This window comes from Talpa occidentalis, unplaced genomic scaffold (genome assembly GCF_014898055.3).
Source record: "Talpa occidentalis isolate TD23 unplaced genomic scaffold, MPIMG_talOcc4v2.1 talOcc4.16, whole genome shotgun sequence".
In the NCBI taxonomy this organism is placed as follows: Eukaryota; Metazoa; Chordata; class Mammalia; order Eulipotyphla; family Talpidae; genus Talpa; species Talpa occidentalis.
The window spans coordinates 68,356,936-68,380,960 of record NW_023601653.1 but is presented as its reverse complement, the minus strand read 5'-3'; the positions used below and the strand labels follow the sequence as shown (position 1 = coordinate 68,380,960).

The 24,025-nt window shown below is 41.4% G+C and overlaps 3 protein-coding genes across 5 annotated transcripts in view; 2 read left to right on the top strand and 1 right to left on the bottom strand.

Moving 5' to 3' along the window:
* RIMKLB (ribosomal modification protein rimK like family member B) overlaps positions 1-24,025 on the top strand; it is a 101,347-nt gene that overhangs the window by 17,852 nt on the left and 59,470 nt on the right. The window lies entirely within an intron of this gene.
* Positions 1,050-6,293, top strand: LOC119247036 (cullin-2-like). Its single transcript, XM_037513261.1, is given in 4 exon segments — positions 1,050-1,181; positions 4,036-4,379; positions 4,561-5,815; positions 5,817-6,293. Coding segments are annotated over 4 exon segments (2,208 nt in total).
* MFAP5 (microfibril associated protein 5) lies at positions 9,928-22,285 on the bottom strand. 3 transcript variants are annotated; one of them, XM_037514386.2, is made up of 10 exons: positions 22,116-22,285; positions 20,696-20,755; positions 19,760-19,795; positions 16,755-16,793; positions 16,117-16,149; positions 15,663-15,689; positions 14,111-14,140; positions 13,136-13,226; positions 12,527-12,600; positions 9,928-11,287 (listed from the first exon to the last, which is right to left on the bottom strand). In XM_037514386.2, exons 2-10 carry the CDS (start codon positions 20,751-20,753, stop codon positions 11,175-11,177), a joined length of 501 nt encoding a protein of 166 aa, XP_037370283.1. In that variant the 5' UTR covers positions 20,754-20,755; positions 22,116-22,285; the 3' UTR covers positions 9,928-11,174. The 3 variants fall into 3 exon arrangements, with proteins under 3 accessions (XP_037370283.1, XP_037370284.1, XP_037370285.1); XM_037514387.2 differs by lacking the exon at positions 15,663-15,689; XM_037514388.2 differs by lacking the exons at positions 15,663-15,689; positions 16,117-16,149.

Sequence of the window (24,025 nt, the reverse complement as noted above, 5' to 3'; positions counted from 1 at the left end):
GCATCATGTACTGTTAAAGACAAAACACATTCCAGGGAAGTTTCAGACTAACACAAGTTATTTTGGATAATATCCTCAGATGACCCATATTTCTTATTTTACTCCTTTTTATTTTTTATTTTTCTTAGATTTATTTGTTTATGCATACAAGAACTGGGGTACAGGCTAGAGGTGTGGAGGTGCGAGGATTCACCCAAGACAGAATGGGGAGCAGAACAGGCAGATTGACTGAAGGGAGCAGTGGGCGAGTCAGGAGAGGTCTGCTGCACCATGTGGGTAACTCTCTGGCTGGGGATCGAACTTGTGCTGTGGTGGCTGAGTATAGCTTCATAGGTTGTGTCTTGCCCTCTTACGCCACCAGGGAGGCCCTATTTTACTCTTTCTTTTTTTTTTTTAGAGATTATCTGTTTTTTTCTATATATTTTTAAGATTTATTTATAAAAGAACTGGGGTACAGGTCAGAGGCATGGAAGGGTGAGAGAATTTGCTAGAGTGGGGAGCAGAACAGGCAGACAGACCGAAGACACTGCTGAGGGGAGCAGTGGGTGAGGCAGGAGAGGTCTGCCATGCCTAGTGGGTTTCTCCCTGGCCAGCCGGGAATTGAACCCACGCTGTAGAGGCTGCAGACAGCTTCACAGTGCAGAGTTCAATCCGCTGAGCCAGAAGGGAGGCCCTTTACTCCTTTTTTTTTTTTTTATAGGACAGTTTAATTGGGGGGGGGGAATGAGAAGCAAAGATTCTGTAATTCTTTTTTTTTTTTTTTTAAGATTTATTTATACAAGAACCAGGGTATAGGTTAGATGCGTGGGAGGGTGAAAGGATTCATCATAGACAGAGTGGGGAACAGAACAGGCAGACTGACGAAATACACTGCGGAGGGGAGTAGTGGGCGAGACAGGAGAGTTCTGCCGCACCATGTGGGACCCTCGCCGGCCAGCCAGGATCGAACCGGCGGTGCAGAGGCCAGGGACAGCTTCACGGCGCTGTGCTCAACCACCTGAGCCACCAGGGGAGGCCCAGATTCTGTAATTTTTTATGGATCCCTGCTCATGGACCCAAAACAGTGGTCTGCCCTTTCATACAACCCCAGAAACATCATTCCCAGTATTATTGTCCTGTTCACTGATGGTAGTTCAAAGGAAGAAGAGAAGCAGCAGAACCGAAACTTCATGATACACATGGTACTTGAGTGAGATCTTGATGAATTACTTTTATTTATTTATGCATGTAAGAGCAGGGGTGTAAGCCAGAGGTGAGGGGTGAGAGGATTCACCAGAGACAGAGTGGGGAGCAGAACAGGCAGATCTACTGAAACATTGCTGAGGGGAGCAGCAGGTGATACAGGAGAGGTCTGCTGCACCATGTGGGTTAGCTTCCTTGGCTGGGGATCGAACTCATGCTGCAATGGCTGGCAATAGCTTGATAGTGCTGAGACTTTAATCGCTGTGCCACCAGGAAGGCCCCAAGAATGGGAAAAATTTTAATAAACAAATCCTGGAGAAGACAGTGATATGAGATCTTAGATCTGGCCCTTTCAGCAACAATTTGCATGACTGTGAGGAAGACTTCATTCTTTAGTCATTCCTGAGAATCTGCTTAGCCTCTGGCAATAGTGGAATATGCTAGACATAGTCCACTCTCTAGGTGGCACGAACCACATAGCAAAGGCAGGGCACTGGGTCTGTCCTGCAGGCTTTAGCAAAAACCAGCTGCATTGTCTGGCTGAATGATGGCTCATAACAGAACAACAGTGGGAGACGAAATTGAGATACTATTCATGTTTCACATAAGCTTCTTTAGAAAAGCTTTCTAACAAAATTGACAGTTAAATACCTTGCACAATGACTGTTTAGAAAATAAGGAATTCAAGTGACACGGGTTGTCCAGCATAAGAAAATCTTTATTTCTCAGAAAGCTAGATTCCTTTTTCAGCCTCCTTCTTTTGAAGGAAGGAAATTACCTCTCTTATCATTACCACAGCATTTTTCATTCCTAGTGACTTGGAGTTAGTTCATGAGATTAGAAAAAGACAATTTTGTGGAGTTTCATTCAGTTATTTTTAAAGGCCATTTTCCTTACTAACAACCTTCTCCCCTTACCAAACTTCTCTTGAAAAACCACAGCCCAAACTGGTTAATTTATTTTTAACGAAAACAGCGCAACTGGGAAAGTGACTCTGGTGACTGAGGTGAGCCTCAGACACCTGGACTTCACCTCTGTGGCTCCTCATCATGAGACCCACAAGGTGAGGTTTCATTCTGGCCAGTGTGTGAGCCCTGGGGCACCCCCCTGGGGCTTCTCCAGGGTCTCCATTCCTGTGTCTAGCACCAAGAAGCTCCCAGAGGGACTCCCCTGACTGCTATTTTTGGACACCAGGTAGATTGTTCAACCTGATACCTTGTTGTTTTTGAAAGAGTCCAAAAAGGGGTCTGTGTGGGTAAAAGTGGTTTTTGGAGTGCTTCCACTTCTGCATTTCCCGATTTTTGTTTTTCTCAGCTTACGGCCAGCCATATTATTGAATTATCGCTGGGGTGTGAAGAAGTTGAGGGACAACTTCTGAACATACAGGAATTACTCATTCACCTTCTGCTGAGCAGCTGCCTAGGAGTCACTGAGGTTGAAAGAACATTAAACAAGTATTCATCAAAAGTCATGGGCTTAGCAAAAGGCTAAAGAAAATTCTTTGAGGGGGAAAAGGAACTAAAGAAGCTTTATCAATCTTACAACTATGAAATATAGTATATAGAGTAATCAGAAAAGTTGGGTTTTATAATCCAGCACCCAAACACTTAAAATCTATCACCACTATTTCCTAGCAAAGTGCCTTTTGAGTGTATTTCCCCATGTGTAAAATACAGATAAACAATAGTAGTAATAGCTAACATTCACTGGGCACTTACTTTATACCCAGTTCTGTGCTAAGCATGTTGCCTACATCATCTCAAGTTCAAGCACTGGGGACCATTATGATTTTCAGACATAGCTATTGAGGCCTAGGGCTAAAGCAAATTCCTGCAAGATTGTTAGAGAGAATGAGATCAAGTAAATATGAAGGCCATTCTATATTCATTCTTATGAATGAACGAACAAATGAATGAATAAATGAATGAATGAATGAAGGTATTCATTTTTTTTATGAAGCATTATCTTGCAATCGCTGATATTTAGATAACATTATAAAAAATACAAATTGTGGTCACCAACAGGTTTTCTGCTTCTGTGGCTGCAAGATTCTGACGAGAGATCTAATGGGAGTGAGTAGCTATGTGTAGGTGTCTCACTTTGTGAATTAGTGTATAAAGTGCAGATTCCAGTGTTTAGTCCCTACTGATTTTCATTCAGTAAGTTTAGAGAGCAACCCAAGACTCCACCTTTTTAACAAGTGCATATTAATTCCAAAGCAAGTGGTTTTCAGTTTGGAACCTAACTTTGATATACTGGTCTAGAGGACCTCGTTTCCTGAAAAGAAAATGTATGTCAATGTAAATGGCAAAAGGTGTTATTCCAAGCAGAAATTAAAAAGCAGCTCTAATCTCTTGGAGGGAAGAGAACATGCTTTGCTCAATTTTGTTTCCCTAGCACTGTGTGGACACAGATATTCAAAAGCTGTTCAAGGTTAATCACCCACACTTCCCCAAGGCCTGGGAACTAGGTCTATCCTGACCATGTCATTCTTTTACTCTTACAATAGTCCTGAGGCTTTGGTAACAATGGGTTCTACTTTGACAGGGAGGAAAACTGAGGCACAGAAATGTTGATCACAGTGGTGGAGGGAGGAAGTTAGGATTGACACCTAGCTACAGAGTCGGTGCTCTGAAACACAAAAATCTGTACTTACCGAGAGAATTACTTCCCAAGAAGTGACTGTCATCCCCTACTCCTAGTATAGGAACCTGAAGGCCTGGAGGAGTCTCCCATTGAGGAAAGCATGTTGATTGAATGACACACACATTTTGGATTTTTGTTAGAATCCTCTGATTCCTTTATCTTCCTTGAAAATCTATTTGCTGGATACCTTGATTTCTTTCTTTGCAGGATGGAAAGATTCCGACACCAAACCTGCACTCTTTGCAACAAAGTGCAGTAAATTTTGGTAAATTATGGGAGAAACTTGAAAAAGCCATCAAAGCTATTCTTAGATTGGGATATGTCGAAAAGACAACGTGGAACAATCACTTCACAGATATGTATGTCTTACGTGTGGCTTATCCGCTACAGTCTGGGGGAATGCTTTATAAAGAAACGAAGACATTTTTGGAAAATCACGTTCGAGATTTGTGCGAGAGAGTTCTGGAGTCCAGAGAACAAGTACTTGTCACATATGCTAGGTGTTGGGAAGAGTATAGCAGGGGCACAAATTCTCTGAACTACTTGTATAGGCATCTCAACACCCAGTTTATTGAAAAGAATAAATTTACAGTTGATTTTCACTATGACTGACATAAAAATAAAAGAACCATTAATGGAAATAGGAAAGTTGCCCTTGTATATCTGGAAGAGATTCATGGTTAAGCCACTTCAGGACATTCTTTTCGGCATGCCGCTTCAAGAAATCAAAAATTATCATGATGGAGAGGACCCAAATCAGCAAATATTCCATGCAGTTATTAACTCCTTTGTTCATGTGGAACAGTATGAGGAGGTATTGCCCTTAAAGTTTTATCAAGAAATCTTTGAGTCCCCTTTTCTGGCTTGCATAAGAGAGTATTATAAACAAGAAGTATCCAATTTGTTACAAGAATTGAACTGCTCACAGTATATGGAAATGGTTATAAGTAGATTAAAAGATGAAGAAATTCTATGTCAAAAATATCTACCACCCAGTTTACATAGAAAAGTGATGTGTGAGTTTCAGCAACGAATGATAATAGACCACTTGCAGTTCTTACAAGCAGAATGTCAGAATATTATCTGACAAGAGAAAAAAAATGACATAGCCAATTTGTACATCTTACTCTGTACTGTGTCCACTGGCTTGCCTCATGTGGCTCAGGAGCTGCAAAATTACATCCATGATGAGGTCCTTAGGGTCACCAGTAATCTGAGTCAGGAAAATACACCAGCAGAATTTGTGGAGTCAGTACTGAAAGTGCCTGGTAAGTTTGTCCAATTTAACAGCACCACTTTGAATGGTGATCCGCTCTTTATGGCTGCATTAGATAAGGCCTTTACAATGGCTGTAAATTACAGAGAGCCTAAATCTGTTTGTAAAGCACCTGAATTGCTTGCTAAGTACTGTGACAACTTACTTAAGAAATCAGCAAAAGGGATGACTGAGGATGAAGTGGAAGACAAACTGGTGAGATGCTATGATTTTTTCAAATACATCAACGATAAGGATCTTTTCCAAAAATTCTACACAAGAATGCTTGCAGATCGTTTAATTCATGGATTATCTAGGTCTATGGATGCTGAAGGAAGTATGATCAATAAATTAAAGCGAGCCTGTGGCTATGAGTTTGCCAGGTTGCTTCATCACATGTACACAGATATGAGTATCAGTGCAGATCTCAACAGAAAGTTCAATGATTTTATCAAGAACCAAGACACAGTAATAAACCTGGGAATTAGTTTCCAGATAAATATTCTCCGAACTGGCTCCTGGCCTTTTACTCAGGTTCCTTCGGTTATATTGGCAATTCCCCAGGGGTTGGAAAAAAGTGTACAGATATTCACATTATTTTACAATCAGCATTTCAATGGAAGGAAGCTAACATGGTTACACTCTTTCTGTACAGGTGAAGTTAAAATGAACTATTTGAACAAACCATCTGTAGCCATAGTTACAACATACCAAATGGCCGTTCTTCTTGCCTTTTAACAACAGTGAAACCCTCACCTATAAAGAGCTTCAAGACAGCAGTCAGATGAATGAAAAGGAATTGACCAGAGCAATCAAATCATTGCTTGATGTGAAAATGATGGACCATAACTCAGAAAAGGAAGGCATACTCACAGAATCTTCATTTTCATTAAATATGAACTTCAGCATTAAGAGAACAAGATTTAAGGTTGCCACACCAATGCAGAAAGAGACACCCCAAGAAATGGAGCAGACTAGAAGTGCTGTAAATGAAGACAGGAAAATGTATCTCCAAGAGACTATAGTTTGAATTATGAAAACGCGCAAAGTACTTCGGCATAATCACCTTATTCAAGAGGTGATTAGCCAGTCCAGAGCTCGGTTTAACCCCAGTATCAGCATAATTAAAAAGTGTATTGAAGTTCTGATAGACAAAGAGTACATGGAACGCAGTCCAAGGGTGGCAGATGAATACAATTACATTGTGTGATGTCACCCTTTTCCCGCATGGGTATGAGGTCACTGCTTCACTTTCAGTTCCAGTGGAAGAAAGCCAACCTAGGTCACCATGATTTGGTCATTTAGCAGCCCTTGTTTTTTGTATGTTTTCAGCATCACCAGTACCGCATCCTGAGCTTCCTGCTTAGACACATGGGCACATTTCATCTTGACATTTATTTATTTATGCACTCAAAAGCTGAGGTGTAGGCCAGAGGTGCAAGGCTGGTAGTAGAGGTGAGAGGATTGACCGGAGACAGAGTGGGGAGCAAAACAGGCTGGATGACTGGAATACATTGCTGAGGGGAACAGTTGGTGAGACAGGAGAGGTCTGCTGCCCCATGTGGATCAGCTCCCTGGCTAGGGATTGAACTTGTGTTGCAGTGGCTGCTGATAGCGTCATAGTGCTGAGACTTAACCCCTTGCACCACCAGGGAGGTCTTTGACATTTCTTAAAATCTTATTAAAAGAATGCTGAAATGTTGACATTTGGTTGACTGGCATGCTTTTTCTCCCCTCCTGTTTTCAATTGATGTTTTGCTGTTTTGTGTATCTTAAAGGGCACAGACTTCAGTATTGAGCAGATCACTTAATTGTATCTCATTAATATGCAAACATGATATTGCTGCTTGTCAAAAAAAAAAATTAAATTAAACTGGTAAATTATTTTCCCCAGTAGGAAGCGCCATCCTGGAACCCAACATCTGCGTCAACTAGGACATTTAAGGGTTCACTGCAGCCTCTACTTGGAAGATTTGGGATGTGAGAAAAAATAAATCAGGACTCTCTTAAACTGTAAATTAGAATTTGCAGTTTTCCACATTTTCTCTACTCAATGCCTAATCAGCAAGGGTCATATCTCTATTATAAGGGACAGAATAGAAGCTTCTACCTACTCTGCAACAGTGAGAGAAACCAATCAGCTTAAGCTGTAGGAAAATCCTATAGTCTTGTTAAATATGTAATAGTCTTACTGGGCTAAATCCTTTGCAAACACGAACCACTTGTAAGGCACATGTCTTCCCACCAGTTGAGATTATCCCCCCAGGATTATACAACTGGTGAGTGTCACCTAAGGATTGGCCCTAAAGCAAATGCTATTTTTTATATTAAATGCACTTCTGGGGCCTTCCCTGGTGGCACAAGGGGTTAAACATAGCACTATGAAGTCATCTGCAGCCTCTGCAGCATGAGTTCGATCCCTGGCTGTGCAGAGAGCTACCCACATGGTGCAGCAGACCTCTCCTGTCTCATCCACTGCTCCCCTCAGCAGTGTATTTCAGTCAGTCTGCCTGTTCTGTTCCCCACTCTGTCTCTGGTGAATCCTCTCACCACCTCCCTCCCCCACCCCACACCTCTGGCCTGTGCCCCAGTTCTTGTATGCATAAATAAATCTTTAAAATAAATGAATGCACTTCTATGTTGATTTGTGATCTAGATACCCTGCATATAGACAATATACTATAGTCAATAATACATTGCAGGAGAGGAATTATTCCTTCCCTATATGAGAACATATCACAATTCTTATGAAGTGTACCTCTGAATTCATGGATTTTTGTACTTTAATTACTATACTGCCTCATGTTTTTATCTGTTTCTGAGATAATGGCAACACGAAATAGTTAAGTTACCTTCAAATAAATTAGTTTCAGCTCCAGTAAAACTGTCATTCTTGGTTATAAAGAACATTATTGAAGTCATTCTTGTTTTTTGATAATATTACACAGTTCCAGAAGCTTACTTGTATTATATAATTTTATTTCCCTCCCCCAAGCTCACCCCTTTTCAAAAATGACTATGGATGTAATTTTATGCAAACAAAACACTTTTTGTGTGTGTGCAATTGTCATTTTCTTTCATGTAACGCCTTGTGTTGGACCATTTGGAACAGAACGACATATTAAGAAACAGTATATAATTGATACCTCAATGGCCATCAGTCTCTAAGTGAGTAATGTGAATTTATTTCCTTATGCTCACTCACTGCTCATCTATTACTTTTTGTGTAGGGTTTAGAGGAGGTGAATTCCAAACAAACTGATCACCTTGAACTCAGTTCTTATGGACTGTTAGATAAATTTAATTATATACTCCATAAAGCTATACATCACAGATGCATGGCTTGGTAAAAACAGAAGAAAGGAAGACAAGAGGAAAGAAAAATGCCAGAGACAGAGAAAAGGACTGCAGGACCCCTAGGTCTCTGTCTTACTGACAGTGATTGAACAAATCGAAAAAAAAAAAAACACTATCAGCTATTTAAAAAATTGAGGGTTTGAGGTGAAGTGAGTTTGATTTGTCAACAGGAAGCTATGGGTTCTGTGCATCTATTTATATAAACAACATTTGCTTTTTCCATCTTGGGTTCTGCCCAGAAGTTGTCGTCTGACTACTACTTGTGACTCTGGTTGACTGGTTTTTAAAAAAAAAAAAAAGAGAAAAAAAAAAACCCAACTGTGGCCACCTGTTTCTCTACCACAGAGAGACTCAACAAGTCACTTTCCCTTAACGTTTGGTCGAAAATGATAAAATATAACAAGGATTTCATTTTCATTGACATGCAATTTAAACCAAATCTTTGCCTCCCTGAGTTGACAAAACTGTAAGGACAATCCTGCCTCACCTTCCTTGTGTCTATCTTGTAAGTTTCCAGATGTCTCATGACTTCTTTACCACGAACCCCAAGCACCCTCCTTCCCGACACCGCTACCCTCTGCCCCCTGCCCTGATTTCAAATGCCATCACCACCCCCACACCCCAATTTTCTATCCCTCTTGTCTGGTGCTCTTCTACCTTTTCTTCTGTTTTTTCCTCATATTTCTTTCATCGCGGGTATGAATGCTCAGGACAGACGAAGAGGGGGAACTTGGGCTGCATGTTACTTGCACCTTCTAACCAGGTGTAAAGTATTTGGTTAAACCCCCAGCTTTTGCCACAAGCACCCTGAAGCAGAGAAGGGAGGAGCTTGTGGCTAGCAACATATACGGTTAACATATATGGTTTGATGTCATCAAAAGCAAGCCCAGAAGCGGTGAGACCAGCTGGGTTTTGCACCATCGCCTATGAGTCAAAAGAATACTTTGAGAAAGTGTGCATGGATTGCTGCTTAGAGAGTATAGTATACACTTGATTTTCCAGAAGTTTCATTCGAGAGAAGAGAATTTTAAGTTGTCAGCATGAAATATGAAAAAAAGGTTTTGCCCAGAGCACTACCAGCTTATTTTGTCAAGAGAAAGTAAAGGGGAATCCTATGGATCAGCAGATAAGGCTGTTATCTCCTGAAGGCAACAGGAAGGAATCCAAACTCAAAAATTGCATAAAGATACTTTTACCAAATCCTTGATCTCCAACATCCTAAGTTGCATTATTGTGGCTCAGATAAATGTTTTCATAAATTTCCTAACAAAGTAGATTGTCATTTGTGTTCACCAGGAAATGGATAATATTAATATCATAATGAGTAAAAAAGGAAAAGAAAACTAGAACCACTGAGACCTGAAATAAGACAAGGGTCAAAAAACACCAGTAAAGAGGCAGTGAATGGAAGAGTGTTTCTGGGAAAAAAAGCAACAGATCAAAATAATCCCCTGAAACTTTTTTTTTTTTAAGATTTATTTGTGCAATCAAGAACTCTGGGGTATAGGCCAGAGGTGCGGGGGCTGAGAAGATTCACCAGAGATAGAGTGTGGAACAGAACAGGTGGATTGACTGAAAACACTGCTGAGGGGAGCAGCGGGCGAGGCAGGAGAGTTCTGCTGCACCATGTGGGTAGCTCCCTGGCTGGGGATCGAACTGCAGTGGCTGCGGAGAGCTACATAGTGCTGTGATTCAACCCCTTGTGCCACCAGGGAGGTCCTCCTACCCCCTGAAAATCTGACCTGGAATTAAGGGAAAGTTATGGGGGTATTAAGACTTTTCTGTGAGAAAAGGACTGAATGCATGTTAGAAATGTGGCTTTTTTTTTTTTTTTTTAAAGGAGAGAATGGAAGTATGAAAGATGGGCACAATACAGGAATTTCCTTGTGCAAAAGAGAAATGAGAGTAAAGCATGAAACTAACTGGTATTGGGGCCTGAAGGGGACAGAAAAATTTCTGGCAATATCCCAAACCGGGATCTAATAGTGAAAATCCTTACATATTTTGCTAAGTGGCTAGAATGAAACAGCACCAACTCAAGGAAACTCAGGCCAATGATTTGGTTTCACAATTATCTTGTGGAGGTGGTATAACTCCAATACTACCATAGGTGAGAAAGTAATTGAAACTTATTTCCAGTCCTTCCTGAAAAATCAAATTGGGAAGTATGAGTCCCAAATTCATTCTTTTTGTTTATCCTCAGAAAACACTTTGGGTCTTAATGTATTATTAGAAGAATTGGCTGTGCAGAATTTTTCTAGGACTAAAAAATTGCATGATCCATAAGGAATATTTGCCAGATAATTATTAGCTCAATCCGGCCAAATAATTGTATGTAGATGAAGGGTGAGTTAAATCTAGGAAACTCTTGCAAGGAAAATAAATGAAATCCTATGGCTAGTCAAAACACAATCACAGCTTCTACCTGAAGTTGAAATTATATGTAGAATGTTTGCATATAAGCCACACGGTTGTCAATTATCTACTATATTTATGATATTGGGAAGAGGGTAAATAATGCAATAATAGACTTTGTATTTGAAGTACTAAAAAGTGAAATTTTATCAGTCTAGTGAAAAATCAGGGAGTAGGGGCAAAAGCTAGGCACCGCAAAGGGACTGGTTTAAGAAATCCTAATGTCTATGGGTTAGCTGGCAATGGTTGGATAAAGCACTCCCCAGTCTCCGGCATTCTCTCCTCCCATTCATGTGTTTCCTTTACTCCTGCTGGGTAATCACAGACCACCTGGTCTCTGCAAATCCACATTTTCACAGGGAGGAAGCCGGAAATAGTTGGAGCGCCGAAGTCGCCTTGGGGGCAGACCAGCCATCTGACGACAAATTTCATCTAGAAGGGAAGCAGAGCGTGATAGGAAGAAGGAAATAAGGGCTCTTGTTTTATGGGAAAGAGAAGGCTGTGGTGGGTTGCAATGCAAAGAGATAGATCTGGTATAGAATCCCAGCCCTTTATTGTTAACCCTTAATTAGAAAGTTTAATTCTTTTGAACCTCACTGTAAAGCATTAAAATAGCGGCATCAGCAATGTAGTTATAATAAAATGGAATATGTGTACAAAAGTACCTAGTACAGGTGGTCAATATATATGATTGCTTTATATACCTAAGCTCCCAGTTCTTCTGATGATGGGCTCATTAAATAGTAAAAAAGAAAAAATGAGGTCCACTCATTCAATATATATTTAAGTGTTTACTAAGTGCAAATAGCTAACTTAGTAAGTCCCCTGAGACACTTGAAAGTGCCTAGAGTCCCAAAGACTCCATCTCAAGGTGCTTCCCTTGCAGGTGGCCTGCACACAACCTAGGAGGCAAGCAACAAGTTTCCTTCTGCGAAGTTCACTACAGCTCTTACTCAGGAACCCAGAGCGAGGCGGGTGCTGAGTCAGAAGTAGCTGTGTCTGTGGTGCCTTCCCCAACCACAGCCCTCACTTGGGGCTGGCCTGGGGGGGAGGTGACAAGTGTCTTTATTCACACCTTGCATGGTCTATAACCACACTTAAGAGTGTCCTTATAAAGTCTTTCTACCATTGACCCTGAAATTTTACAATAAACAATGTAAATTTTCCTGGAATTGGTGGACTACTTATAATCTAGATAGTTTCTAAGTGTCTAAAATGTCCATTTAAAATTATATGTCCTATCCAAGCACTACTGTCTCAATTCATGTTTTTTTCTTTTTTTCCTTTTCTTTGTAGAGCTAGGAACATGGCTGCTGACTAGTGGACAGTATTTGTAACGGCTGCCTGGTCTTTCTATCCAGAACTATAAATGATCCTCAGAGCGAGTAGAGTTTGAGAAAGCTCTGTATATTTAAGAGAGGTTGAGATTGCAATCCAGTTGAAAAGAGATCTTGAGGTACTTTTTTTCTAGTTATTTTTATATACTAAGCATACTGTTTGGTTTGGATTGTTTATATGTGGTGACTTGGCGGGCCAGGGAACTCAAGATCTCTTCCAAAGCCTGATCTTGAATCATCTAATATAGTGTCCCTACTTAGAGCGCTCCCTCCTCATTAAAAGCACCACTAAAAGTGCTGGGTTCCTGAGTAAGAAGCGGAGGCATCACCTTACCTTTCATAGCTTCATGTTCTTTACAGACAAGACGGGAGCAGATCTCGTTGTTGATGATGTACATCCGTCGTAAACTACCAGCACCGATGCATGATTAAGGAAGGAGAGAGAAGAAGCACTGAGGGGGAGAACTGGCTGAGGCCTGCAGTACCCTTTCAGCTCTTCTATTCCCCACTCTACCCTGTCTCCCCAGTCTGGGTTTTTCCTTGGGTATTTCACACTTAATTAACCACATCCCCCCATCCCTGAAGAGAGTAGGAGATAAAATGGTATTAGTGATAACTCTTAGAGACACTTCACACACTCCACCTAGAGTCAGGCTTAATACTTCTTCCCATTACTCTCTATCATCATTCAACATTCTAGTGTTTCCATCACGACTATGTCTCCAGTCCTCATCCTCATTTGCCTTCAAGTATCTAGACTTCCTAATCAGCCTGTTCTCCTCAATTTCATTCCTGGTTCTAACACTTTGAGGAATAGCTAGAAGAGGTATGCCCCAACTTCTCCACCAAAGACTGAAATTCCATAGTAGGTGCTCAATAAACAATTACTGATACAAAAACAACAGCACAGAATTTGGTCTGTGGGTATTCTGGGACCCCTTACCTGGTGAAACATAATTGATGATGAATGCATTGCTTAATTGGCCGATGCACAGAATAGAGTCTTGTGCAAGCAAATTTCTCATCTCGGCACTCTGAAGAAGCCCAATACAAAAAAAAAGAAGGAGAAACATAAAAGAAAGGCTGGAGGAGGGGAGAGAGTGGTGTAAAAAATGCAGTCTCTGCAGAGCATCATGGTAAACTGGGGCAGGTCCTTCCTGCTCACCAAAGCAGAGCAATAGGAAATTGGTAAGGAAGAAATGTAAGTACTGCTTTACCTGGAAACTCAGGGCTCTTCTAGGAAAAATTCCTTTTAGGGTTATCCAGGTGGCAATATTAAATATCAAATTGAAATCCTATTAATATTATTCTGACATGGGTCACCCTTTCTAGTTCAGTAGTTTTTAACCTTGGATGCACATCAGAATTGTTAGTATGCCAAGAAGACAGTTTTAGGCATTGATGGTAATTTTTTTTTTTTTTTTTTTTTTTAAGATTTACTTATGCATACAAGAGCTGGGGTACAGGCCAGAGATGCGGGGGGATGAGAGGATTCACCAGAGACAGCGGGGCAACAGAACAGGCAGACTGACTGAAACACACTGTTGAGGGGAGCAGCGGGCGAGTCAGGAGAGGAGAGGCCTGTCTCGCCACATGGGTTTCTCCCTGGCCGGCTGGGGATCGAACTTGTGCTGCAGAGGCTGAGGATTGCTTCATAACCCCTTGCGCCACCAGGGAGGCCCTGATGGTAATTCTGAATCAAATCCACTAAACAACAAAAGGGATGATAACAGGGCCATGTACCAAGGGTTCAACATTTTCCCTGACTTTTAGGAGAGGAATTCATAATGAGGGGGGGATTATAAATGGCATTAATAATATTATTTGAGAGAGAAAACTGAAAGATGTACCAAATACTCTCTAAGAACAGAGAAGTAAAGAATCTGCAGGAAGAAAATTCATGCAAGCGACGTCATACCTGCGGTGGTATTTCTGTCATTGGATGAAGCTGGAAAACAAATGTTTTATTCAATTATTACTAGTTCCAGAAATCATTACCTCTGTAACTGTCATGTTGCTCACACGGCACCCATAAATAAGAAACAGATGAGTTAACACCTTAGCAGCTTATAAAAGAAAACTCATAATGGGCTGGTTTGAAGCACACAGTTGGAGAGATTTAGAAGTTAGGATGGGAAATCTGATTTTGCCTTTCTTCTCTCTCTCCTGGAGAGTTGAGAAATCCTGTTTTGTGAGCATCTCTGTAGTGTGACAAACACATTTATTAGAGACACAAGGCAAAGAGTAATTCCTGAAAGAGTTTATCTTAGAGCTAAAGAGAGAAAAGGTTGTTATCTTGAAGAAGCGCTTTCTCATAAATTTCTTCTCTGTACATTATATACATTAACATGGGTTCTTTTATGTTGAATGAAGTTGTTGGATAAAGAATAGTGAAGGTCGTAGAGTCTTCACCAATGCTGACCTAGGGGTAAATTAAATACAGACTTAGTTTGATTCATGGAGAACATGTCAAAGGCTAATGAGTCTTGAAGGAATAGACTAACCATGGGTGTTATCTGGACATCAGAAGGAAGAGAGGTGCTAATAAAGTAGGTTATTATAAGTATGTTAGGTACTCATCTATGCCATGGTTTCAAATGTTTTTCCAATTGATTACTCTGATTAGAAATTTCCTTTGTATAAACTACTCATAATGGTTTTTATTTCAATCCTACACCTTTGACAATATTGTTTTCTTTATCTGGAAGCTCTTCCCTCTTCTATTCACTTGAGTCACTTTGACTTGTCTTCAGGAAGAAACATCGTCAGTGTGCCATCTTAACCCCCAACACCGAGTCCAGCCAAGGGCTATATTTGAGTCTTTTGTTTATGCTTATCCTGATTGTAGCATTTTGTGAAGCCACATAAAGTTATCCAATCATTTGTCAATCTTGTCTATTAGGCAAAGATTTTTAGGGAAAATGAGTTTTTACCTAGTAGCAAATTCTCAGTAACTCTTTTAAAAATAATCTGGTTTTTGTCTTACCACTTGTCTCTTCCAGTTTTTCCCCTAATCATTAAACATTAATCATTAAAAAAACTCGGTTTCTCCAATATTTCCAGCTCTGTTTTGTTTTACCTTTGAACATGCTTCTCCTCTGGCTGGAATGCCCAGATCTTGACTCCCTGGTTTGCTCCAGTTCTTCTTTTGAGAATCAGTTCAACCATTAAATCTTCTAGAAGGCTACTTTTATTTACCCAAACATCTCTTTTATAGATTTGTCCTGCCTTTTGCCCATTTTGGAAACTTTGAAAGAAAGATCAGGTTTTGGTATTTGGTATGGCAAACACCTAACACTATTCTTCCTTGTTAAGGAATCAAAAATGTTATTTAAATTGAAGTGTTGAAAGAATGTGCTACATAGACTTTCATTTTGGGATTCATCACCAGCTATACTGCCTTCCAGCATGGGCTCTGGGGAAAGCCCAGAATGGCCCTGGTCGCCCTGGGATCCCAGATCTGAACTCACCCAGGTCATCTTCGATATCAGCCAGAACTGAAAAGGCACAAAACAGCAGGTGTGAGGAGGGCTTAGAACTGGCAAGGGGAGAGGCAGAGTAGAAAAAAGAGAGTGGCGATATCAAGGCAGGGTAAGGTGTAGGCTGGGTTTGTGTATTATGTCCAGTGGAACAGCATTAACAGAAGTAATTGTGAATAATTTGGAGGAATATTTGGTCTATTGACATACTAATTTGGGGGATGTCTTTATTATCCATGCCTCATTTTACTTATGAATCCATTTTGTTCTCTCTTGTTAGAGGACAAGAAGGTGTCTCTATCCCAATGTCATTGAAAATTTACCCCCACAACCCCTCTATCCCTCTCCCAGAGATAAAATATATAGGATTAACTCAAGCTGAAATAAATATAATGAAAGTTAACAAAAATCATACCATTTTGAAAGAACTGCAGTAAAAATTTACCTGTTTCATCTGTAGCCGGATCATTCACCAGATCTGCAAAGATCCCCAAAATGGAATGAAAAATGTAGGCAGGAAAAGCAGCAAAAGGTAGCAGGAGAAACAGATGGGTTTTTTTTTTTTTTTGGTAGAATAACTGGGGTATAGGCCAGAAGTATGGGGCGGGGGGCAAGAAGGGGTGTTGAGGATTCACCAGAGACAGTGGGAAGCAGAACAGGAGTATCTACTGAAATACACCTCTGAGGGGGGCAGCGGGCAAGACAGGAGAGGTCTGCTGTGCCATATGTGGGTCAGCTCCATAGCTGGGGATCGAACTTAAGCCATAGAGGTGATAGCACTGACAGTTAACCCCTAAGCCACCAGGGAGGCCCGGAAAGGCATGGTTTAGTAGGAGGCAAGAAAGATGGACATGAAAGAATGTGGGTTCTTGGGCAATTATAGGGACCACCACAGAAGGACATGAAAAAGATAAAAAGATTGTGCCAGTTCACATCCTGGAAGATAGACAACAGACTCCTGCAGCCCCAGCACACCCACCAATCTCCTTTTTAAGTCTTCCTTTTTCTTTGCACAGACATCATCCTTAGTAATTCTTGCCCTAGATATGAAAGCAACACAGAAACAAAGAAAAGGTAGCTTACTAGGATCTTCTGTGAATGGCTCTGGAGTCACATCATCATCTGAAAGAAAAGTCAGAAAGCCTGTTCTGAGCACTCTGTCCACCTCCCTCCCTTGTACTCCCCATGAGTTGTCTGACTTGGTGCCCAGCACACAGTAGGTACTCCCACAATTATATTTTTCTTTGTTTTCTATGGCCTTTCCCCTATAATCCAAACAAATTTCCTACTTCATGAATATATTTATTCTTATTCAGCCCTAGTCTAGAATGTTTTTTTCTGTTGTCTTTTTTTTTTAAAAAAAGTATTTATGCATACAAGAATTGGGGTACAGGCCAGAGCTGTGGGGGGTGGTGGTGGTGAGAGGATTCACCAGAGACAGAGTGGGGAACAGAACAGGCAGACTGACTGAAATACACTGCTGAGGGGAGCAGCAGGTGAGACAGGAGAGGTCTGCTGTGCCATGTGGGTAGCTCCCTGGCTGGCCTGGGCATCAAACTCATGCTGTAAAGGCTGCAGACAGCTTCATAGGTTGCTTCTTAATCCCTTGGGCTACCAGGGAGGCCCTTTTTCTGTTGTCTTATCTAGAGGGATGAAATTCCATGTCCATCTGAAAATCCTCCATTGCAGCCCCTCTCTGGATTAGACTTTAGTTTTTATTGGACAGCAGAAATAATGTACGTTATTTCATTGTCTCAGTAGAGAATAATACAAAGAACGAATACTAGTATACTGTTCTAGGTTTTGTTTAAATCGCCGTTTTTACAATTGATAAAACTGAGCACCAGGAGAATAAGTAAATTGCCCAAGCTCACAAAGCTTGCTAATAATTACAATGGGTTGATGATCTCTTTGCAATGCTTACTACATTGTCTATACCAAAATAGAATGTTGATATTTATACTTTTGATGTAATTGAGTATCAGCTTGCTGATACATGGGCATTCTTACAGGGTGATGTGTATGGTTTTGTGATGCTCAGTGAGAAGTGAGGTGAAGAGAGGAGAGAGGAAAGCCAGTGTTAGTGAGGAGTGCCTTGCAATTGATCACTCGAAAGTAAAAGCGGGAGAAGAATTAAAAATGGTCCAGGTGTCAAGGTGGAAACTATTAAAATAAAGTAAGAAGACCGTCTATTTAAGTAACATCTCTTCCTCAAACAGGCTGTCTCAACTTTTAAAAAGCAAAACAACAAAGAAGTATTAACATTTAAATATTTAGCAAATATCAACAGTTCATCTGTAATCCCTCCTTGTAGATGGAGTGTCATGAGCTATTTTACCCACTAGGGGTCAGCAAATTTACACAGTTTTACTTTATAACTTCAGAGCCTAGATGCCAGCTAGGAAACTGGTGAGACTCGCACTGTATAAAGCCTGTCAGTTATTGATCACTGTAGTGGAGGCAAAACTCAAAACATTTTGTAGGAATTTCTCCTGCTTACTCTTTATGCCTTTTTAAAAATTCCAGATAAAGGTCATCAGAAACTGACGAGCCCCTTTATCCGTACCACTCAGTACGAGTTTTCTTCTTTCGGAACAAATTGTAATGAAAGGAATCCAAGACTAGTCCAATCCCAGTGGATATTTGAAAAAATCATGGACCAAAATCATTCCAGAGGCTGTACTGGGTGTAGCCCCATCCTGCCCTATTCCCCTTTTCCAGCCACATTCCAGTTCAGTCACTCATACAAAGTGAAGCCATGGTAGGGAATTGGGCTAAGAGTGTATCCAAATTGTCTCCTCAGGATTTTAGGACTAAATACCATTTTTCTGCACAGACCTTAGTTTAATCCACCTTTTCCTTGAGCTACCACTATACTAAATGCTTTATCTGAGATTCACAATGTTTCTCTGAAAAACTATTTTATGGAGACATTTTCATTATATCTGTTAGTATTACTGCTAGCAAAGCATCCCAATGTCATGAAACATGATGGGATCTTAACCAGCTCAGAGAAATGAATTCAGAATGTTTAGTAGTTTTTGTCAGTGCTGAAATGTGATGGAGTTTCTGAGGCAGGGTTCTGGCTTTTTTATCCTCAAGTGGGGCCATGGCAAGTATTTTAATCTTCTGTATCAGAATATGCAATAAGAAATTATTGTGCACCAGTATTCATATATACAACTCAAAGAATAACACTTTATTTGTGGAGTATATTTGCAATTCACACTGATATTTATTTTAGTCTATCCTAACTCATTAAAGAATAGCCAATTGTGACCCATAAATTGGATTTTATGCTCCATTAAAGGGTTGCATACTTAAGTGCTCTCAAGGGTTGGGAAAAGGAAGAGAGATATTGTTAATTATGTTGACTGCCTTGAGGCAGAGTAGAGTTGATCAGTTTCCTTCATCAAGATGAAGTAAGTACTCCTTGAAGGAGTCAAAATTTTATGATTCTGTTCAGGTGACACAATACCATTATAGAACAGAGATGTCTTCTTAGTTTGTCTTTGCATTTTAGTCCACTGTAACATTGATTAAAAAAATTTTTTTTGTTAAATATTTATTTATTTGTGCATGCAAGATCTGGGGTACAGGCCAGAGGTGTGAGAGGTGAGAGGATTCACCTGAGACAGTGTGGGGAGCAGAGCAGGCAGATTGACTTTAAATACACTGCTGAGGGGAGCAGCAGGCGAGCCAGGAGAGGTCTGCCACACCATGTGGGTAGCTCCCTGGCTGGGGATCGAACTTATGCTTCAGTGGCTGCACATAGCTTCATAGGTTGTGTCTTAAACCCTTGTGCCACCAGCGAGGCCCTGTAACATTGATTTTTAAAAATGCTTTCCATTAGCATTTTCTGAGTGAGAGAAGAGATATATAGAGGAGGTCTCAGGAAAGATATAATAAAAATGAAGACCAAGTTTTAGGAATGGGATGATCAGATTATGGAAACTGGTGAGATAGATCCTATTTCCCACACCTTGGCAACAACTCTCACCATTGTAGTCAAGTGTTTTTAACTCTGATCATTCATCTCTGTTAACCTGATGAGAATCCCAATAGCCTAGATCCCAGCATTCACCTACCTCCTCGTTGGCCATTGGCCCCTAGTGGTGTCCAGTCTGTACCAAAGGAAGGAGAAAAAAAAAAATATGAGTGACTCCAGCTGCATATCCCATAAGGCTTTAATGAAACCAAAACCAGATAAATGATAGCCAAATGGTTGTACTTTATCTTTCTGTCTTTTCTTTCTATTTAACACAATATGAATGGTCAGAGCTGCATACAAAGTTGCAGGAATAGAAACACTCAAGAAAGGCAATGGTCGACCACAAAATCCTACTTTGCTATGCTTGGACTCAGGATGCCTTCTTGACCTCACCCCCCAACCAGGAATGGGGTCTTGTTTCACAGAGTGGGTCGGGGGCCTTTGTACTGTGTCCTGACTTCTGTCCTCACAGCCCATTATTCACACTACTACACAAGTGATTTTTTTCATAGTCTGTATCTAGGAGAACAGGATTTCTTTAAAGCCCAAGTTTCCTTCTCTGTGGTCAGTCTTCTAATCAGATTCTGTGAAATCAGAGAAGATAATTTTTCTTTTGTATTTACATAGGGTATATGTTTTTCTGTATGTACATGAATATACTGGTGTCAGAACTGGTGCTAGTGTTTTGCAGGGCTTTTTTTTTAATATACTTCCTTCACTTTCTTATCTTTCAATATTTGAATTTGGTCCAGCTGTTTATTACACGGTCTTTCTAAGTTATTGTCTGCATTTGTGTCTCAGCTTCTTCTCCCTTTGCTATTTGTTGACTTACTCTTAGCTCCCTGAGTCTGAGATCATCTCCAATCATATCTCTGCGGTTTTTTCTTTACAACAACTCTTCTCTTTAATAACAGTTGAACTCAACACCAAACATCACTTCCTCCCATTCCCTTTAAGCTCCTTCCACCCTCAAATGCACATATAGCTCAGGAACTGGCAGGTTAATGGAAAAAGATCAAAGACAGGGACTCACCAGAGGGGATGATGAGAGCAGTGAGCAGCAGCAGCATCGCAGGTCCCGAGAGCAGCATGTCTGACAGGAGTTGGGAATAGACACGGTGGTGCTCAGGGGCGCCATCAGCAGATCAGTCCCAGGAAGGACATCTGTGGGACTTCCTGGTTCTACTCTGTGACTCCTTTTCATTTTTTAATTTTTTTTTTAAAGTAGGCCACTCAAGTAACTTCATCGCCCTTACTTACTTGGGGGCCTCGTTCTGATGTTACTTTATTTTTTGCATAGAAAAATGGGGATTAAGGGCCTCCCTCGTGTTGCAAGGGGTTAAGCACCGCACTATGAAGCAATCCACAGCCTCTGCAGCACGAGTTTGATCCCCGGCTGGCCAGGGCACAACCCACATGGCAAGGTAGACCTCTCCTGTCTCGCCCGCTGCCCACCTCAGCAGTGTATTTCAGTAGATCTGCCTGTTCTGTTCTCCACTCTGTCTCTGGTGAATCCTCTCACCCCCACCCCCTGCATCTCTGGCCTGCACCCCAGTTCCTGTATGTGCATAAATAAATAAATAAATAAAACTTTAAAAAAAAAACATGGGGATTTAGGCTAGAGGTCTGGGGAGCTGAGAGGATTCACCAGAGACAGAGTGGGGAACAGCACAGGCAGATTGACTGAAATACACTGCTGAGGGGAACAGTAGATGAGAGGTCTGCTTCACCAAATGTGGGTTAGCCCCATGGCCAGGGATCAAACTCAGTCAGTAGCAGTGATAGCGCTGAGACTTAACCCCTAGGCCACCAGGGAGGTCCCCTTTTATCTTTCACTCAACATTCATTTTTCCTTGAAACTCTTAGCATAACCATTTTTCTTCCTCTTTTTTTTTTTTTTTAAGATTTATTTATTTGTGCATACAAGAACTGGGGTGCAGATCAGAGGTGTGGGGGTGAGAGGATTCACCAGAGACAGAGTGGGGAGCAGAACAGGCGGAATGACTGGAACACACTGCTGAGGGGAGCAGTGGGGAGAGACAGGAGAGGTCTGCTGCACCATTTGGGCCAGCTCCCCTGCCGGGGATCGAACTCATGCTGCAATGGCTTTGGATAGCTTCATAGTGCTAAGACTTAACTCCTTGCGCCACCAGGAAGGCCCTTTCTTCCTCTTTTCTACCAAGTCAGAGGAAATTTTATATTCTAAATGGCCCTCATTTTGCCCTTCCCTGTGACCTTGTTCATTTACATTGTCTAATCTTCCTTTTCACTGGGATTTCTTTATATTATCTCCTCTTGGTGTCTCCTCTCATTTGAATTCCATGGATCATTGGGATGTCTGCTCAAGTCTAGGTCCAGTGACATTCCCCACTGTCCCCTTCTAACCCTTCAAGAAACACACACACACACATACACTCCCTCTGTCCATTTAGGATTTTATACAAGCAACTCACTGTCCAGGATCCTCTGCTCTTTCCACCAAGTCCTTTGGCTGCTGAGTGTGTCTCCTTCTCACGCTGTTTCTACTTTGGCTGGAGAGTAAGACGAACAGGCCACTCCCTGGAAAGGACTTCAAATTTGTCCTAATCTGAAACAATGAGATGAAGGAGAGCAAGACAGAATGTGTCTGTGTGTGTGTAGGGGGGGGGGTCGGGGGGGGGGAGAGAAAGAGAGAGAGAGAGAAGGAGCGTGCGTGAAAGAGAGGTCTGGGAGGAGTACAATGCAATGTTACACTGAAGCTGGAATGAGAATAGCAATGGGAATTTGTAGTCACTCACACCCTCATTCCAGAGGTTATGACCACATTGGTGAGAGACAGTGCTGTTCCCTGGAAAGGCTGGCCCAGGCCCATATGCCTTTTGTCCATGAGTCTATTTCTTCCCTTTTGCCATCTTGCTGAAGTCCCCTTTTCCTTGGGTTCCTTCTTATCTAAATAGTTCTATCTTGTCCTTGGAGAATTTTAATGCATATTGGCAGATCTGCTTCTATCTCTCTGGCCATCTTCCACAGTCAGATCATTCCTGCATCCTCTCCGCTTTTCATTTTTCTCTTTAGCGCCAATTAATTCCTTTGTATTCTCTCTCTCTCTCTCTCTCTCTCTCTCTCTCTGCCTTTCCCCCCACCCCCCATTCAAAGTATTTTACTCCCAGGAATTCTATTGATTTCCACATCCAAGCAAACACAGACACAAGACTTTGTGTAAGAAGAAGACTGCTTGTCTTTGGGTTAGGAAAAGTTGAGGAATACTGAACCTCTGGATCCTTCTGAAATGCAGAGGAGCTCTGTGAGAGGAGATGCCAGACATTTCTGTCTTTTGGCTTTGTTTAAGCTTCTGCTAAGAATCTTGGTTTCTGGATTCCTAAGGACAAAATGCCATCAGAAGTCCAAAGACAAGTGGAGCCAGGTTCATTCCAGTTGCCTCATTTTCCACCAGTTCTTTTCCTGGTATCTTGTAATATGTGGATAGTACTATCATTGATCCAGGAGTTTTAAAGACATTGTGCTCTTACTCATAGAAACTCCAGTGGGCAGCCCATTAAAATATCTTCACTTTGGAAGGAATCAACTTGAAGTGGAGAAACTCAAATCTGAGAACTGGTTGACTTTATGTGTGCTGAAAACATGAAAGTATAAAGTTATCTATTAGCTCCTTAAGTCTCCTTGTATCTCCCTACTTAGAGGCAGAAATAGCAGATAGAAGAAAGAAAAGAGTAAATGGCTGGAGGAAGGAGGGAAGGCAGGCAGGCAGAAGGAGGGAGGAAGGGAGAGAGATAGGCCACGAGGAATCCAGCTTGCTGTCTACTTGGGAAAAAGGGAAAGTGATGGTTAAAGTCTAACATAAACAATGGCACCTCTGCTTCCTCTGAGAGCGCCATAAGCACCTCACCTCTGAGATACATGGATTCTGGACTATCCCCACAACAAATCTGAGTCCAAGACCCAGATCTTCCTAATCTGCCTGCCCCAGAACTTACTCTTTTCCCATCTGTTCCACAGTGAAAGCACAGAGGCTGGAAAACAGATGTGAGTCTAGTCTAAGGGAGAGTCAGGGAAAGAAAAGGCCAGGAGGTGGGGGTTGGGGAGAAAGAAAAAAGCAGATGCTAAATGGAGCTAAGGCAAAACACAGAATAGAGAGGGGAGACCAGCAACCATGTTTTCTGTGAAGCTCAGACAGATGGAGACACTGAACTTAGGCCAATCATGACCTCAACCCTTGGAGTCTGCGGTGTGGAAATTCTCCCCTGGTGGTGGTGGTGGGGGCACTCTCTTGGGGTCGGAGAGGGAGCCTGAGGTTAGGGTAGTGAAATAAGAACAGAATGTTCTGGGGAAGGCAGGTGGGGATCAGGACTCAGAAGGAAAGGAG

Excerpts from the sequence above, each read along its gene's own strand:
- MFAP5 (XM_037514386.2), bottom strand. The coding sequence starts at position 20,753 with ATGCTGCTCTCGGGACCTGCGATGCTGCTGCTGCTCACTGCTCTCATC. Across the intron at positions 12,601-13,135 it reads CATCAATTATGTTTCACCAG|TTTACGACGGATGTACATCA; the intron begins GTAAGGGGTCCC and ends CGGTGCTGGTAG. Across the intron at positions 11,288-12,526 it reads AGAACATGAAGCTATGAAAG|ATGAAATTTGTCGTCAGATG; the intron begins GTAAGGTGATGC and ends CTTCCCTTCTAG.